Source organism: Naegleria fowleri (assembly GCF_008403515.1).
Source record: "Naegleria fowleri strain ATCC 30894 chromosome Unknown tig22, whole genome shotgun sequence".
NCBI classification, from domain to species: Eukaryota; Heterolobosea; class Eutetramitea; order Acrasida; family Naegleriidae; genus Naegleria; species Naegleria fowleri.
This window is the reverse complement of record NW_025407954.1, coordinates 15,990-33,921: the sequence shown is the minus strand read 5'-3', so window position 1 is coordinate 33,921 and position 17,932 is coordinate 15,990. Positions and strand designations below refer to the sequence as shown.

Genomic DNA, 17,932 nt, shown 5'->3' with positions numbered 1-17,932 from the left:
GATTGAATGATGGAAGAGGTGTATAATGATCCAAATTGGTGTATGGAGTTTTAAGGCAACATGGCTTCAGAGAATCACCAAATGTCACAAACTGACAGTTGAATGTTAGCGGTTTAAGGAATTTGAGATTATTAAAATTAATGAACCGCTATTCCCAAAACTGTTCACCTATGAAAATTAAAATGTTACTTGTTGTGTGACACAGTCATCATTAAATCACCTCAATATAATTCTGAATTTGAATGAATATGCTGAGCTGTAGATTTCAATTCTTTTTTATTAAAGGTTTTTGTATTGTGATAACTACAGTACATCGATTTTCAACATGACTCGTTTTCCAACAATCTCCATGAAAGATAACTAATAATCAATACTCTCACCATAGATTCGACACTTTTAAATCTGAGATTTTTTCTCAACACATATTTTGGCCAAAGAAAGTCACAATTGACTCTATTGGATTGCTTTTTGGTTCAAAAGTTTCCTCCAATAGTTATCGATCTCAAAAGATTGAATTTGGAGAGTACAGCTCTCAATTGGCAACCTCTCTCTGCAAAAGTTTCTTACATTTATTTTTTTGTTAGTCCATACTCTAATTAGGAAACTAGATGTTTGTAGAGTTTTTTTGGCATTTGGCATTTGAAATCCTTTTCTCTCGAGGTAGTTTGCACCATGAAAAAGAGAGGCTCTCTCACAAATTCGCTTCTCTCTCTCTCTGACTTTTGACCTTCCTATTTGTAGTGGCAGTAGCTCTTCTCATGAAAAAGGATTCAATTCAACAATACGTTTTACAACCATTGACATTTTACAATCAAAACTCTCTGGTGAAGTGTATTTGAAATACAACAACAAGATCCGTACAATTAGAGAAACAACTCTCTCTCCGAGAGTATCATCATCATCATTATTGATAAGAATCCTGATTTGTAAATTTAGAAAAGTGCGTTACAACAACAACTTTCATCATCCTTTACAACTGTAATCACTCAACACACAACATGAGTCATTCAAATCATAATAGCACGAATGATTACATGATCCTCTCCTCTCCGCAAACTTTGTTTACAAAAAATTCAAACTTGTTGAAACCAACTTCGTCTTCTTCGTTGCTGTCAGTTGCCACAAGTTCAAGCGGAGGTTCATTAACATCCACTTCATTGCCTAATCATGGTTCTCATCATCCTCATGGACAAGGATTGATGGGAGGTTTGTTATCGGTTTCATCATGTTTGACAGGTACAAGTGTTTGTTCGGCTCCGTCAGAAGCATCGTCGCTGTCACTTGTCTCTTCAGTGGATGCACTTGAAGATTCTTATTTGTTGCCACAACAATTTCTAGAAGATGATTTCAATGGCATTGATTCCAAAAACATTTGTCAGTGCTGTTCTTTTCAACAAGCCCAACATCCTTCAAATGTCAAAGAGAGTCATTCCCATGTAAATAACCTTGAAAACAATGGAACCAATGAAACTCTTCAAGAAGAAGATGATGAAGAATCTCATCACGAACCTCACCATGACATTCAGAGTTGGTGGAAATTCGAAATTTTCCACATTCATCAATCCCTCTCACCAGCTGTCACTAATCAAACACCAGGAACCACAAATTCCTCTTCATCCATCGAAGATGACAACCTTAATTCTCCAAACTTATTCACTCCCTCTTGTTCTTCTCCGCCCATCTCCTCTTCCCCACTTTTCATGAGCCCTTCTCCTCGAGGTGGAAATTCACAATCTTCATCTCCAACTATTCCATCGTTGATGCAAGTGAATGAAAATGAACATTTTTTAGAAGCTCTGTATTTGAATCGAATGTCAAATGCCATTCAAAGAAAACAAAAGAAATTGACTCTTTCATTACGTCGTTCAAATTCTTCAACAACAATGAATAGAGAATTCACTCATCATGAAGAAGAATATTCATCGAATGATGACTCCATAGGTCCACAAATTGTCACCTTTGTCTTGTCAGAATTGAAATTGGATGAATTGGTGCATTCGAAATTGGCAAGTACGAGAACCCTATTGATGCATTTGGCAGCTCGACATAATCGATTGGATATTTTGGAATTTTTAAAATCGTGCTGTTGTGATGAAAAGTGTGAACGACAGTCGTGTCTTCAATCTACGTGCAATTCCTATTCTCCTCAATCTCCACAAGTAATGATAAGTGACAGTAACCATGAATCAAACTCGATACAAAATCAGCACTCTCATATTCAGCACTCTTCTTCGTGTCTCTCACGACGCATTGCTTTATGGACTTCGACTGACTCGAATGGATGTACTCCACTGTTTTACGCCTGTCAAGGTTGTTCCACTTGTCATGCGCATGACTGTTGTGTCTTTTTATTGGTTCAACTTCAATCGTTAATGCAACATGCGAATAATCTTCACAATGGATCGATTGTCATTCATCAAGCTGATCGATTTGGAAATCTTCCAATTGCCATGGCTTTTAAGAAACGAGATTGGAAAATGTGTGATTTATTGCAATTATTTGGAGCTTCGTTAGATGCGAATCATGGATCGTTTGGAGAGAGTCTTCTTCACACAAGTGTGAGAGATTTAGATTTCTCTCGAGTCGAGTATTTGAGTCGACATTGTCAAAAGTCAATTCTTAAAAAGAATCAAAAAGATGAAAATTCACTTTTTGCATGTTTAAAAGACTATCGAGTGGCACAAGCTTGTTCAGCAAGTTCCTTAGCAGAATATCACAAACAAGCATTCTCTCCCTTTCGAACTCTTGTCAATAAGAGTGCACCCAAAGAAATTCGATGTCAATTCATTCAACAATTACTCGAAAATGGAAATGAATTATTTGGAAGAGAAACATTCGAAAAGGCACTTGTAATGAAAAATCAACATGGAAGAAATTTCTTTTCAGAAGCAGTGGCTTTTGGAGATGTTTTAGCCATCAAGACCATTCTCAATTATTTCACATTACAATATTTGGTGAATGTATCTTCGAGACATTACGAGAAATCACGTGAAAATCATCGAAAGTTGTTGGACTCGCTTATTTTTTCTAAAGATCGACAAGGAAAGAATATTTTACACTTGTCTCTGGAATTTGCAATGAAACGAATGAACAAATTTAATCGAGAGGATTATCAATCGTGGTTGGAAAGTTTGTGTTTCATTTTGACATGGTTGGAAGATTTCACCTTGTCATTCAGAAATTGTCAAATGTCATCTTGGACCAATATGACTTGTCCTCCTGAATGTGATAAACTCTTTCATGAAAAAAGATTGTAATGGAAAATCACCGATGGAATATATTGATTTTGAAATTTCATCTAATTTGGAATGTGACAAGCGATGGGTCAATGCTTTGGATTTATTGAAATGTTTTGAACACAAATATGTGGCAGCACGAACTTTGGAATCCATTCATGGAATTACAACTCATGCCAATGTCATTATGACTCCAAAACATAAGAAGGGAATTTTGTCAAGTCTCTTTATTTCAAGTCAAATGTCAGAAGAGGATACCGTGCAGCCAAGAAAATTGTCAGCGAGTAGTAGAAGTAATAGTGGCAGCTTAACCTTGGGTTCAACCAATTCCTCATTGACAACGAATTCAACGAGTTCCTTTATGTCTGGATCTTCCATGAGTAGTGACAGCTCCAGTCAATTTTCATCTTCACATCGCAAAGCAAGTTCATTGTCTTCTCAATTATTGATTGGTTCGAATCAGAGTCCTCAATGCCAACACCATGGAAATGTATTGAAAGAATTTATGAGGAAATTGTCCATGAAAAAACAATAAAATTGTTTTTTTTTCAATGCGTTGATTAATCAATACGAAAAAGGAAATTTCACGAATTAAGGCATTTAAGGGTGTGAACGAAGAAGAAGGTTTCTTAATGTTCATATTTCTAAAGTTAAAATTAATAAAAACTATTTATTATATTATTTATTATTATTAATTTTGTGTTTTTCACGCACAGTCAGTTGTCACTTGATTCTCTACAAACAATTTTCACTTTTTCATTTCAAACGAACAAACTGTTTTCAACAGCAACAACACTTATTGTGCTGGTGGCACAGGAACTGCAGGATTTTGTTGATGTTCACGAGCAGCAGCTGCAGCAGCAGCATTTCGTCTTCCGACCGTACATCCCACAGCAATTGGAATGACAATAATGGCACAAATCCAAAAGCAAGTGACAGCAGCCAAAGTGGCCCAAAACATGAGCCAACTCAAACGACCCCATTTTCTAGCACGTGGGACATCACTTGTTCTATAACGCCAACCCAACATGTAAGGTAAGCAAGATAATGGATTCAATGTAAAGAAGAGAATCAACGAAAGGAAGAATCCTGTCCAGAAACGATCACGAGCATGATGAGCCTCTTCACGTTCATAGTAACGATTGTCGTATTTGAGACCACCAGCACCTGAGGCAGGAGTTTCAGTTGGATAGGTTTGTGTGTTCATCATTTTCAAAGAATGTTCCAACGAGTTGAATAGTTGGCGTGGTTGGAGGTGTGTGAAATATGTTGGAAAAGACGATTTGGATTTGTTTTTTTTGAGTTGATTTAGGGATTTAAATGAGAGAGGTGTTGTTGTTGGAGTGAGTGGTTGGTGTTGACGCTCTGGGGTGAACAGTTGATGGTGTGGAATGAGTTTGGTGTTGGGTGGAGGATACAAGTATTCTGCGAAAGTGTTATCATTGAGGATGTTGAAACAAATTTGGTCACTTCCCAATATTTGAAGGAGACAAGTCATGCATCTTGATGAAAATATGATGTATAAATCAGGAATTTTCACTCTTTGAGAATGTATGAAAAGTTTTTTCTTCTTTCCTTAAATGGTTATTTACTGAAAAGAGCTTAATGGTCTCTTGGTTGTATACAATTGGAGAAAATGTTTCAAATTTTGAATGCTTGATATCTCTCCCAATAATCAAGTTCGAACAAATTAATCGAATTATTTTATTGTTAATTTTCCATATTTGGCTAATGAGAGCAGAGCTCGCTGGATGACGTCGAACGGCCCATCAAGAAATTTTCTAATTACTAATGTTGGACTTGAATGTATCGATGGTAAGCCTCGTGATGAAATTATCCGTGCTTGATTGCAAGTATGATTGATGGATTTACAATTTTTAACATTTCTCAAGTGGAAGTTCACTAAAGTTGTGAACCATTAGTGAAATAAAAGTCAGGCAATCGCCCACTTCGATCAAGTCTCATAATCATGTTGTAATTCAAGGATCTTTCAAAAATCAGTGGGACAATAGAAAAATTAATCTCGAACAAGAATTGTTCAAGAAGCTTCTTGCATACACATTTTAAGGGTCTGAAAAATCCTTAACAAGTTCGTATCTGAAAAATCCATGCAAATTCAATGGTTTGAGTTCACCACAACTCCTTGCAAACCCAGAATTTTGAAGAGAAATTTCTCGAGTCCGCGGTGTGGAGAGGACTTGAGTTTACAATATTTTTTTAAAAATTTTTAGAAAAAAATAAGCATTTTTTTCTCGCTTATTCTCTCACTCTCTTCAATCCGCTCAACTCAAGAATATTTCATCATGTCCGCTTCAAAAGAGTAAGTGATTGTTTTAATTTTTTAAACCAGTGGGAAGTGGTCCGAGCCCGACAATTTATATTTGTTATTCGAATTATTTCGGTTTGAAATTCGGTTGTGTTTTGGTCTGATGAACCGCACAATGTTGTTGTTTTGGGTTGAACCAAACATGGATGTGTTGTGGATTGTTTTCATTGGATCTGATGATGATCCTCGCAACGACCGCTCTCATCATGGTCATGACGCACGAATTTTTGTGATGAAAATGAACCAATTCTTGCCTTCCTCCGCATCACCAACGTTTTCATTCTCTGTTCAACATATTTCTGCACCTGCTATGCTATGCCATTAACATGATTCAACACCTCCAATCACCATCATCAAACCCATCGTGATGTTGTTTGTACTCGTTGTGAATGGACCATGTTCAATAGTCAAATTTTCGACACTGTCCTCGATGCCATTGGAAACACTCCTATGGTTCGTTTGAATCGCGTTCCAAAAAACCACGGTTTGGAATGTGAAGTTTTGGTCAAATGCGAGTTTTTCAATGCTGGTGGCTCTGTAAAAGATAGAATTGGCAAGCGAATGCTTTTGGAGGCTGAAAAGAGCGGCCGCATCAAACCAGGCGACACTCTCATTGAACCAACATCAGGTAATACTGGTATTGGTCTCGCATTGACTGCAGCTGTGAAAGGATACAAGATGATTATCACATTGCCAGAGAAAATGTCGCAAGAAAAAGTCTCTGTTTTGAAAGGATTAGGTGCAGAAATTATTAGAACACCAACTGAGGCCGATTGGAATTCACCAGAGTCGCATATTGGTGTTGCCGCCCGTTTGAAGAAGGAAATTGGTGACACTGCACACATTTTAGATCAATACAAGAATCAAGATAATCCATTAGCTCACTATGAAGGAACTGCCGAAGAAATTATTCGACAAACTGGTGGTAAAATTGATGTCATTGTTATGGGTGTAGGAACTGGTGGTACTGCAACTGGTGTTGCTAAAAAGCTTAAAGAAAAGATTCCAGGTATTATTGTTGTGGGAGCTGATCCAGTTGGCTCCTTATTGGCCGATCCAGAGCATGACAAGGTTGGAACTTATCAAGTCGAAGGTATTGGATATGATTTTGTTCCTGATGTTTTGGACAGAAGTTTGATTGACATGTGGATTAAGACTGAAGATAAACCATCGTTCACAATGGCTAGAGAATTAATCAGAGAAGAAGGTCTCTTGTGCGGAGGTTCATCAGGTACTGCCATGTACGCTGCTGTTGAAGCTGCTAAAAAGCTTGGTTTGGGTCCTGATAAGAGAGTGGTCGTCTTGTTGCCAGACTCGATTCGTAACTATTTGAGCAAGTTCTTGAATGACGATTGGATGATTCAACGTCAATTCATGGAAGGTGACCCAATTGCCAGCAGAGAACGTGAAATGGAACAATTGAAGAAGAGAATGGAAGTTTTGGAGAAGGAAATTGCTCAATTGAAGAATGCCAACAACAGCCAGAATTAAAGTTTGAAGAGCCAACTAACTTCATTTATAATCCAATAAATAAACAATTCAATGTCTCAAAAGCATTACGATTCTCATGTTGAGCCCAAAAGATAGCAAGCTTTACAATTCCATTGACAAGTGGAACCCGCCCAACCCAACCATCGTTCAACAAAAAAAAATATCGTTATTTGAATTTTTTTGTTGCTGGCATCACGCATAACAAGGCTTTGACGGGTACGGGGAATCAGTGTTGACCGTAGCATCATCAAAGCCAGCCATTATTCCACAACAATATATTCACACTGATCATCGGAATAGCAACAAACAAAATTATTAAATATGAATAACAATCTCGACAAATATCTTTCCGAATTGAAGGCTAAAAGTTCTTCCTCCTCAAGCAACAATGCAACATCTTCCACAATAACAACAACCTCCAACAGCTTTACATTTAAAAGTAAATCCGCAACCTCCATTAGTAACCAACCATTACCCACAAAATCAAGCAGAATCAATGTGAATAAGACCTTCGGAGCAACAACACGCTCAAACCAGCATACCAACAATAATGATGATACTCCATCTGACATATTATCTGCATATGGATCAATTTTGAACAACAACAGACAAAATCACACCAATAATGTGCCCTCTGTCTCCACCAAGAAACGAAAATATGACGAATATAATGAAGAGGATGGTCATGTGGAATCCCCATCCTCTCCTATCGAAGAAAAGCCTTCTTCATTTATCACTGCAGCCACTCTTCTGAATAATAACAAATTATCCAATAATATGGAGAATTCCAACAATGCCACCTCATCCATGCATCCTAGTGTACGGATTAAACCGAAAGATAATGGAAGCGTTGTCACGACTGCTGTAAACTCTAAAAGTAATAATATTGTATCCATGAATAGCAACAAGTCAAGAAAATTGTGGAAAGACAAAGATGAAGAAATTGCAGAACTCGATGAGTTAATATCATCCACAAATGGCATCAAACAACAAACGTCCATTAATGAAATTGTTATTAATGATGAAATAATTCTCGATGAAGAGGATGACCCTATTTTAACACCACCAGATTTTGCACAATCATCCAATACTACCATTGCTAGTAATAGTAATGTTACCAACAAAACAATTGATTCTCACGATCCCATTCTTGACGAGGATATTCTTGGAGATGATTTGATTTTGGATGAAGAAGGAGAATCCCACCCATATCAAGCCAACGATACTCATGAACCATCAACACAGCTCAATTCCTCAAATAATAAGAATATCAACAGCAATAATCGTAGTACAAAGAAATTTACCTTACCTTCAAAAAGTAGTAGCAATAGTGGTAACAGTATCTCATCGGAGCCGCAAACAACAACAATTAACAACCAAAGCTCATCAAAATCAAAGAGTATATTACCAAAATCCTCAACAAAAGTTGAGGCTCCACAAACACCCAAACCCATATTACCAATAGCCAAATCCTCTTCGACAGTCCAAAACTCAAAATCTGAGGCTGAACTACTCGAAAATTATGACAAATTGTCACGAGAACTTGTTGCCCTATTGACCGACTGTTTGGATTATGCTGAAAGTTTTGATCCGAATAGCGAGATCTTAATGGATTTCATGTCACAAAAAACTCAACTCGAGTTATTGAGACAAAATCTTTCAGGTTCTCTCCTAAACATTTCCTCAGCCACAAATAGTAATAATAATGGTTTTGCAACTCCCTCAACACCTGCCTTCTCATCCTCTCGCACCGTGACACCATCAACATATACCTCTTCTTCCTCGAGTATCAGCAGGCCACAAGCAACCTCAACAAATAATTACGCCTCTTCAAATAAGAATACCTCTTCAAGTAATAATTATTCTAGGAATAATACCTACGAGCCCAACAATAATGACATGCAAGACGAAGACTATTCACACTATTCCAATTTTGATTCATCACCCACAAGTATCAGAGTTGATGATGAAGATGTTGTTTTCACAGGCAGTCAAAAGAGCAACTCAACATTTACCACCAGTGCATCAAATAATTATGCTGTCAACGTTGATGAAGATGACGGATTTGGAGCAGTTATACCCTTCGATAGCAATAATGACAACTATTCCTCAAGATATAATTCTGGTAGCAGCTCTTCTGCCTCATATTCGTACAGTAGTTCCAGTAGCAGTCGACTGATACGATCCCAACCACAATCTGGACATGCTTCTACCTCTCATGACAGTTCCTACTATGCCAACGAGAACTTTGAATGGAGCAGAGAACTCAAGAGCACCCTTAAAGAAATTTTCGGTATCAATTCATTTAGACATTTACAATTGGAAGCAATCAATGCCACACTTTCTGGAAGAGATGTTTTCATTATCATGCCAACTGGTGGAGGTAAAAGCTTGTGTTATCAACTTCCAGCAATTATTGGTTCCGTTGGTGTAACCATTGTCATTTCTCCGTTGCTTTCTCTTATTCAAGATCAAGTCATGTCACTAATCAACTTGGATATTCCAGCTGTATTTCTTACTGGCGAACAAGACTCTGAAACTACGAAACAAATTTATAGGGAATTAGCCTCCTCAAATCCAAGCTTCCGTCTTCTCTATGTCACTCCTGAGAAAATCTCTGCAAGTACATCGTTCGTCAATATTTTAAGGAAGCTCTATGATCGTGGCCTTTTTAAGAGAGTTGTCGTGGATGAGGCTCACTGCGTGAGTAATTGGGGACACGATTTTAGACCTGATTATCGAAAGTTGGGAGTTTTTAAGGATGAATTTCCTGATGTTCCACTAATTGCTCTTACTGCTACTGCCACTTCACGTGTTCAAGAAGACATTATTCATCAACTCAATATTAAGAATTGTGTGAGTTTGAAGGGGTCCTTCAACAGAACTAATTTATATTATGAAGTACGAAAAAAGGCATCATTGGAAAAAACTGCTAAGGAAATTTCAGATTTTATCAATGAAAAGTATCCCAATCAATCTGGTATTGTCTATTGCTTGAGTAAGAAGGATTGTGAAAAGATGGCTGAAGAACTTACCAATCTCGGTCACAATGTAGGAGTATACAACTCAGACGTAGCAGCAGCTGACAAGCAAGATGTTCATGAAAAATGGAGTCGTGATGAGTTGAAAATTATTGTAGCCACTATTGCTTTTGGTATGGGAATTAATAAGCCTGATGTTCGTTTTGTCATTCACCACAGCTTACCGAAATCCATCGAAGACTACTACCAAGAATCAGGAAGAGCTGGCAGAGATGGACTCGAAAGTCACTGTATCTTATTCTATTCATATGCCGATAAGGCTCGTCAGCAAAAATTTTTGGAAGGTGAAAAGGCCAGCAAGAACGGCTATGAAAATATCAACAAGATTGTTGCCTATTGCGAGAATGATTGTGAATGTCGAAGAGTTGTACAGTTGCGACATTTTGGAGAATCTTTTGACCCAGCTCAATGCAAAGGCATGTGTGACAATTGCCGAAATGAAACTCCTGTCGAAAAGAAGGACTATACCAAAGAGGCAGCATCTTTCCTCAAATTGGTCAAAGATATTGGACCTTTCAAAGCAACCATGTCTCACATTGTTGGTGTATGGAGAGGGTCTAAGGCATCCAAAATTAAGAGTTTACAACATGATAAATTAGATGGACATGGCGCGGGAAAAGATCTCAACAAAAATGTTGCCGAAACTCTAGTTTCCAAACTCATTTGTGACGGATATTTACTTGAAAAAGTTCACATTAATGAACAGTATGGAGGCAGCTACACTCAACTCGGTGTTTCACCATCATCTGAAAGAATCATTCAGGGACGTGTCAAATTTGAGCTACTTGTTAGAAGCAAATCGAAAAAGACAAAAGGTTCTCTCGAAAAGATGCTATCAAAGGGATCTGCATCCTCCTCCTCCAAAGACAATTCCAATACAAAGAAGAAGAAAGAGTTTGAATCCATGCTGAGTGCTGCTCTTCAAGATAAGAGATCAGAATTGGCCAAACAGAAAGGTGTTCGTCCTTACAACATTTTGGCTTCAAGAATTTTATCAGAATTGAGTTCAAAACAACCTCTCGATATTGAGTCGATGGCAGCCATTAGCGGAATGGGTAAAAATATTATGGCGAATTATGGTCTTATTTTCTTGGAATTGATTCGATCCATGAGAGCAAAAGAGTTGGGCGATTGTCAACCTCTCACCGATGCGGAACGAAAAGAATTTAGTGAAAAGTACAAAACTTCGACCGCCAAATTGAACATCAAAACCGCAGCTTCTTCTTCGAAAACAATTCAACAAAAAGAAGATACTGATCATGAACTGGATTTGGATCTGGATTTGGACGATTTGGAAGATATTACTGATCAAGTTGGTGGCAATACCAATCATAATGATCGTAAGGATGAACGCAATGATGTTGACATTTTAACCACTGAAGAATGGGAAAGTTTGGATGATTTGATTGAGCAAGAGTTTGAGCATCCACCTCCTCCACCACCAACAACAAATACACCAAAGAACCAACCCAAGTACAGGTTCAAAAATATTTAACCAAATAATAAATTTGAATTTAAGAATGACTTTAAGCTTCTATTCAACCATTTTTGGATTCTCAACAGCTGACGATGATTTCGACACAATGCATTAATTTAAATATTTAAAGTCGAGATGAAGAGGTCATAACTTCTAAAAAACAATCCTAACCTTGTATCTATACAAGTACTCAAATTTTCACAACTTAGATCGTCGAAATCCAAGAATTTGATTGAGTCGTCTTAATGGAGATTTCTCTATATCGAATGCACTGGATTGATCAGTGAGTGGAATGGCCCAATAACCATAGGTTTGAATAAATGTGAAAAAGTGAAATTTCAAAGTGGTAGGGATTGGATTAATGTTTTTGTTCTCTTCATCAGAATTGTCTTCATCAGCAACACGATTTTTTTCAACCTTACTTTCACTAAGAATTTCACTTCCTAGTTCTTCGCTAATTTTTGAAAGAATTACATTCGCAAACCACTCCTCAACTCGAGCTTGATTTGCGCCTTCTCTTAAAACTCGTCCAAAAACGTCTTCATATAATTGCATTCTATAACTTTGGAATGGAATGAAAATGGTGTTCTTTTTTGAGGATCCACTTCTTTGCAATGCATGTGGTTGTTGTGACAAGCCAGAATCTAAAATTGCAAGAATTCCCTCAATAGAAAATCCATTCATCAAATGCACATATGGAATGTGACTCTTCAACTTTTCATCTTGATCTATCTGTAGCTCACGAACTCTTCTCAAGACCGTATTCATTGACTCTATAAATTCATCGACACTCAAAGGATTTAGTTTGTGAGTCAGAATGAAACATTTGGGAAGAAGAAGGCCCTCATCATTTCGGCTCGGGTCCACAATGGTGGTGGACAGTTCATGAAGTTGTGGTTGTTGCGAATACGATCCATGGAAAGAGTTGCTTCTGAGAGGTGGAGGCAAAGGTAGAGGCGGCACACCAGAATCAGTCGGTTCCTGATGATGATTCTCATGTTGAACCTCATCGGAATTCTTAAGATTGTTGAAATATCGACCTGTGATGAGAGGATTATTCTGAAGGTATTTCGTGTTGGGAAGAAGCTCCGACTGGGAATTTGTTGTTGAATTTTGAGGAAGGAGTTTAATTTCTCTTGCTCGGATGGAAGCGTGGAGTTGTGGAGTGGGGTGCTGGTTGGTGAGTGAAGGATTTGATGATGGAGTGGTCAATAGTTGGTTGTTGTTGTTGTTGGAGGTTGCTGAAGAGGATAATGATGACGATGCTTCATTCTCGAGAACGTGGATGAAAAAGTCTTTGCTGAAAAGTAATTCGAGCGGAGACTCGTTGGTTGTTGTTGATGATGATAACATCAGGGTGGTATGACTCATTGTATTGTGGACGGGATTGATGTTGTGGGTTTAGAGAAGTTTTTCAATCATCTAGATCATGTTCAATAAATAACAAAAACAACAACGGATGAAAGAGAGTTGAATGATGATTCACTTTTGAAATAATAATAATTGTTGAACATCCGTTTGTTTGATTTCAAAGTTGCCCTCAGTTAATAACAGATTAATATTTAGCAACCTTTGATTCAATGAATACAAGCATCAGAAGAGTGGAATGATCCAATAATGAGGAGACCAACAACGACTATGCAAAGTGTTCTTCTCCACGTTGCACAAAAAAACCGTTAGACCACACACAACCTTACAAAATGATATTTTTTTATTTTTTTTTACATCGAAAACAAAAATGAACACCGCATTTGCTCCCTCTCACCATCTCCAACCACCTTCTGATGGTGATCATCACGAAGAACAAACAAAATTTAATCAACACCACCATGGTGGTGAGGGATTTCAAACACAAACGGCTCCTTCTTCTTCTTCTCACATGATGATGGATTTACATGATGATCCGCCTCCTCCTGGAGAGCACGAGGATCATCATTCGCAGCACCATAATAATAACGGCATAATGTATGACCATCATCATCACCAAGAGTACCTTCATCAAAACGAATCGGCGTATCACCACCAACATGATGTGAGTTACGAGCCTGTTGTAGAAGGTTCGCAATCTGCCTACCACCAACCACACGTTCACTCTACAAGTAGTAGTAGTGGTGCCAGTTTGTCTCATCACTATTCCCACTCAGGCAAACCAAAGAAAGACCTCCACGAAGTCGAGTTATGGCTCTGCTCGAAACTGAATAATGATTGGAGTTCGGAACGAATTGCCTCTCAGATCAATGAGGAGACTCTTGAACTCTTCATTGACGACCACTCTCACCACAACTATGATAACTTTTATAATCTGGGCGTTTCCAACTCTCAGCTCATCAAACTACGATTCATCATGTGCTGTCTCTCCATCAAGAAGAAGCAAATGACTCCAACACTTGCCTCTTACTTTTGTACATTATTTAAGGTATGTAGTTTCAATTCATTGGATGTTGTTCGGTGATCGATTTTGACACACTTTGTTGTTGATTATTTCATCAAACGTATGGTGGTGGCTATGTGCACCATTTTCACAACACTACCATGATGTTAAATTTATCCCGTCTTTTGTGTGTTCATCCACGCTTGGTCGGATGACTCGATTTTTTTTTTGTTTGGTTGGTTTTTTGTTCCCAAACTTGACGCTTTCACTCTTTTCTCTGTGTGGCTTGTTTTCTTCTTACAATTTTTGTTGTAACTCGCGACAACCTCACGATGTTTTCATGCCACACCACGCACGACTCTGTGCTACATCATTCCTCCCATTCCATTCTGCAATTGCTTCAAACTTTCTGCTTCTTTATCATCACCAATGCAGAACATTATCGAAAACAAACGAGGTGAAGATGACTGGGTCAGAATGATGGCAGAAATACTCTATTTATTCCCTGAGCATTCATGCATTAGGACCGATATTCAAAAGAGCATTCTACACGAGCTCGAGATGAGTGACGACTATCACCATAGCGGCAACCTCAGCGATGAAGACTCTCCACAACACTACTTTCAACAAGCCATCAAACACTTTCAGGCTCTTGCCATGAAACAAGGGGACGAGAACTCCTCATCGACGCAAAAGCTTTCCTTCTCTCCTGCCACTTCTCTAAAGCCAACAGTCTCTAAATATTTGAATGTGAATTCAGAGAACATGGACAGAGCCATGAAAGAATTGGAAGAGAAGAGACACTTTCTCGAAGAATATTCCAATACAGATGGAAGGACTCTCAATAGCAATCTGTACTCACTTCGCCACTACCAACCATCAAACAAACACTTCACTCTAAGACCATCTGCCTGTAAAAATCTCATTGAACCACTTAATTATTTGGACGAGCTTGAGAACGAGTCCTCTAAGAAGAATGTCGGTGTGAAAGTTTCACCTCTCAAAAAGATCACGCCTTCTCGACCTCCCATGTCTTCTTCAGGATCTACCTCAACACCAACCAGTGCCAACCTCCTCAATAAGAACAAACTCCCTGGACTGAAGAAAATCTCTTCAAATTTACCTTCAACACCTAAGACTGCTCTCTTAAAGACTCCTCCTCCTTCACATACTCCAACGACTCAGCTCATTTCGCCTCCATCTGCCACATCCAACTCTGCTCCTAGATCTGTTTTTCTCGATGACTCAATTGCTCTACAGAGAATTAAAGAACAACAACAAAACGAGAAAAAACGAACCTCCAACAAACAGTTGACAGAGGAGCAAAAACAAAAAGAGAAAGAACGAAAGAAGCAAGAAAAGCAAGAGCTCAAGGAAAAGAAGGAGAAGGAAAAGCTCGAAAAGAAGAAGCAAAAAGAAGAACTCAAGAGAAAACAAATGGAAGAGAAAAAGGCCGCTCAACAAGCAGCTCTTGCCAATGGAGGAGGAACTGGAACAGGTCGCAAGCGTAGAAAGAATAATCCTGCCAACAACAATGCAACACAAGACAATTCGGATCAGAATTCCATGTTGAGTCCTTCACAGGTGGATCCATCGAACGTTGCCGCCGCAGCTGGAATGCATCACATGTATGGCTATTTGAATCCAATGTTTGCAACAGGAGCAGGAAATCCAGGAAGCTTCCCACCATTTAATCCCGGTCAATATGCAAACTTGTTGTCAAATACCTTCTTTTCACCTGGTACAACACAACAAGGTACCTCTCAGCCCAATCAAGCAGGAATGCCATCCGTTTTATTGCCCAACATGAACCCAACTCTTGGAAATATGCAAGCTCTAGGTAAACCTCCACAAGGAGATCAGACTAGTTTCACACAATTACTCGGTATTAACTCATCACCAAATACAAGACCACCAAATAATTTATTGCCCCCATTTGCACCACCACCTGGCGTTTCATCATTTCCAAATATGTTATTCAATCCAGGAGATCCAGCCTCAATGAATATGCTTATGAGGGGTGCTCAGCTTGGTGCCAATCCCTCTGCAGGACAACCTCAAATGCGTCAACCATCAAACTATCCAGTGAACTTCCAACAGCAACCACCTCCCACTACTACGGCTGCTGCTACTCAGAATCCTCCTCAGACGGCACAATCAGTAGTAACTGACGAAGAAAGAAAGGCCAAAGTTGAGGTCTATCTCAATAACAACATTTTGAAAGATTGCAACAGAGTGTCAGAGGAAACACGAAGCAAAATTTTCAACTTTTTAATTGGCAATACAAGCTCAGATGGTGGCTTTGAAGATAAACTTCTCATTCATGAGGAGGTTGATAATGACGAGAAGAGACAAATTTTCTTCCACATGGACCACACCAACCGAAAGTGGAAGAAGATTATGCAAAAACAGAATAATATTCAACCTTCTGGACTTGAATAAAAGAATGAATCGTGGTTTTGGCGTCTGTATTGTTGTGGTGAACTCATATATGCCTCGTAATTTGTGTGTGATTGCATGAAAACAATTAATTACGCGACCAATTTCATCATTTTTGCTATTCAAATTGATTGAAAGAATTGTTCTTGTGTTTGCTCGAACAAAAGGTACACAGACAACCAAAGTCATTTCATTTCAAATAAAATCAAACAAAACAATAAAAAAAGCATTCAATCATCATCATGCAAAGTCAAATCATGACCTATACCAAATTCGTGAGAACCACCATGTTACGAGTGGCCAACAAGGAAACTGCTGCCGAACAAGCCAAATACTTTAAACATGTAAGTGTCAAAGACATTCTTCAATAGTTTCAATGATCTCATTCCATTGTTGCTTGATGATATATCACGATTTTAATAATTTCAACAAACTACTACTCCTCATAATACTCAATCACTCATTCACCATTGATGAGAAGGTCATTGATTTTCATGGATTAAAGGCTCCCATTCTGGACAAGTGTTGGAAGGAATCGCTCCGAGAGCCTTTGCAAACGAAATTTCCAAACGTTTCCGATCAATTAAAAGTTGCCTATGAATTGATGAAGAGTAAATACTTTGAGGAGAAGAATGTTGGAATTAAGGTGAGTGATACCAGCATTACTTACTGGAATAGATCCCAATGATGGTGATGATTGTCCAATTTTGATGAAATGAATAATCACTGGATATGAATATAAATCAATAATAATAATAATCAAAATTCAAACGGAATGCAATACGAAACGACGTCGTTTGTCATGGTAGATACTGGCAGGAAATGTCTCAAAGATTATTCCAAAACGAAAGAAGAAAAAGAATGATGGAGAGAAGAATTCCGACGACGATGAATTGAATGGTCTAAAGGTCATTACAGATCTTGATGAGCAAGTGTTTCAAGATGAACATGTTTATGATTGGGGAACTTGTGATTCATTGAGGTAATTATTTCTCAGATGGTTCATTGTTGAATTCCTTAAATAATTATATGAAATGGAATGGAAAAATCTTGCCAGTTCTCAAGTCATTTGTGAATTAATCAAGAGAGACTCATCATTGGGGCAAGTAGTACAGCAATGGAAAGACTCTTCAAATTTATGGCAACAAAGAAGTGCTTGTGTGAGTTTTGTGAAAATTGCCAAACACGGAGAATTTAATGACATTATCTTGGATATTTGCAAAACTACTGTTCAAAATAAGGAGCGATTTGTGCAGTTAGGTACCGGATGGGTTTTGAGAGAATTGAGTTTGGCAGATTTAGATGCAGTGACAAATTTCATCAAACAAAATTATTCACATTTCAGTCGAGAAGGACTGCGATATGCTATTGAAAAGATGGATTCCAAGTTGAGTGCGAAATTGTTGGCCTATAGTCCTTCTGACAGCAGTAGCGAAGAAGAAATGGAGAATCAAGATGAAGAAGAATAAATTATTGCATTGATGCATTCTTGAAATTCATCCTGTCACTTTGATTGTCAATGTACCTCGATTGTGCTTCTCCAAAAGGATT

The 17,932-nt window shown here is 38.2% G+C and overlaps 7 protein-coding genes across 7 annotated transcripts; 5 read left to right on the top strand and 2 right to left on the bottom strand.

Annotated features, from left to right (window-relative positions):
* Positions 1-998: 998 nt before the first annotated feature.
* FDP41_000901 (uncharacterized protein) lies at positions 999-3,771 on the top strand (the record flags this gene model as incomplete). The annotated part of the gene is made up of 2 exons (XM_044712924.1): positions 999-3,129; positions 3,251-3,771. 2 exons carry the CDS (start codon positions 999-1,001, stop codon positions 3,769-3,771), a joined length of 2,652 nt encoding a protein of 883 aa, XP_044564461.1.
* A 261-nt stretch (positions 3,772-4,032) lies between these two features.
* On the bottom strand, positions 4,033-4,446 carry FDP41_000900 (uncharacterized protein; the record flags this gene model as incomplete). The annotated part of the gene is made up of 1 exon (XM_044712913.1): positions 4,033-4,446. One exon carries the CDS (start codon positions 4,444-4,446, stop codon positions 4,033-4,035), a length of 414 nt encoding a protein of 137 aa, XP_044564460.1.
* A 1,093-nt stretch (positions 4,447-5,539) lies between these two features.
* On the top strand, positions 5,540-7,053 carry FDP41_000899 (uncharacterized protein; the record flags this gene model as incomplete). The annotated part of the gene is made up of 2 exons (XM_044712900.1): positions 5,540-5,556; positions 5,970-7,053. The coding sequence occupies 2 exons, from the start codon at positions 5,540-5,542 to the stop codon at positions 7,051-7,053; spliced, it is 1,101 nt and encodes a 366-aa protein (XP_044564459.1).
* A 321-nt stretch (positions 7,054-7,374) lies between these two features.
* FDP41_000898 (uncharacterized protein) lies at positions 7,375-11,589 on the top strand (the record flags this gene model as incomplete). The annotated part of the gene is made up of 1 exon (XM_044712889.1): positions 7,375-11,589. The coding sequence occupies one exon, from the start codon at positions 7,375-7,377 to the stop codon at positions 11,587-11,589; it is 4,215 nt and encodes a 1,404-aa protein (XP_044564458.1).
* Positions 11,590-11,769: 180 nt separating this feature from the next.
* Positions 11,770-12,942, bottom strand: FDP41_000897 (uncharacterized protein; the record flags this gene model as incomplete). The annotated part of the gene is made up of 1 exon (XM_044712878.1): positions 11,770-12,942. The coding sequence occupies one exon, from the start codon at positions 12,940-12,942 to the stop codon at positions 11,770-11,772; it is 1,173 nt and encodes a 390-aa protein (XP_044564457.1).
* Positions 12,943-13,309: 367 nt separating this feature from the next.
* FDP41_000896 (uncharacterized protein) lies at positions 13,310-16,384 on the top strand (the record flags this gene model as incomplete). Its single annotated transcript, XM_044712867.1, has 2 exons — positions 13,310-13,987; positions 14,378-16,384. 2 exons carry the CDS (start codon positions 13,310-13,312, stop codon positions 16,382-16,384), a joined length of 2,685 nt encoding a protein of 894 aa, XP_044564456.1.
* A 239-nt stretch (positions 16,385-16,623) lies between these two features.
* Positions 16,624-17,850, top strand: FDP41_000895 (uncharacterized protein; the record flags this gene model as incomplete). The annotated part of the gene is made up of 4 exons (XM_044712856.1): positions 16,624-16,725; positions 16,863-17,027; positions 17,191-17,363; positions 17,439-17,850. 4 exons carry the CDS (start codon positions 16,624-16,626, stop codon positions 17,848-17,850), a joined length of 852 nt encoding a protein of 283 aa, XP_044564455.1.
* Positions 17,851-17,932: the final 82 nt, after the last annotated feature.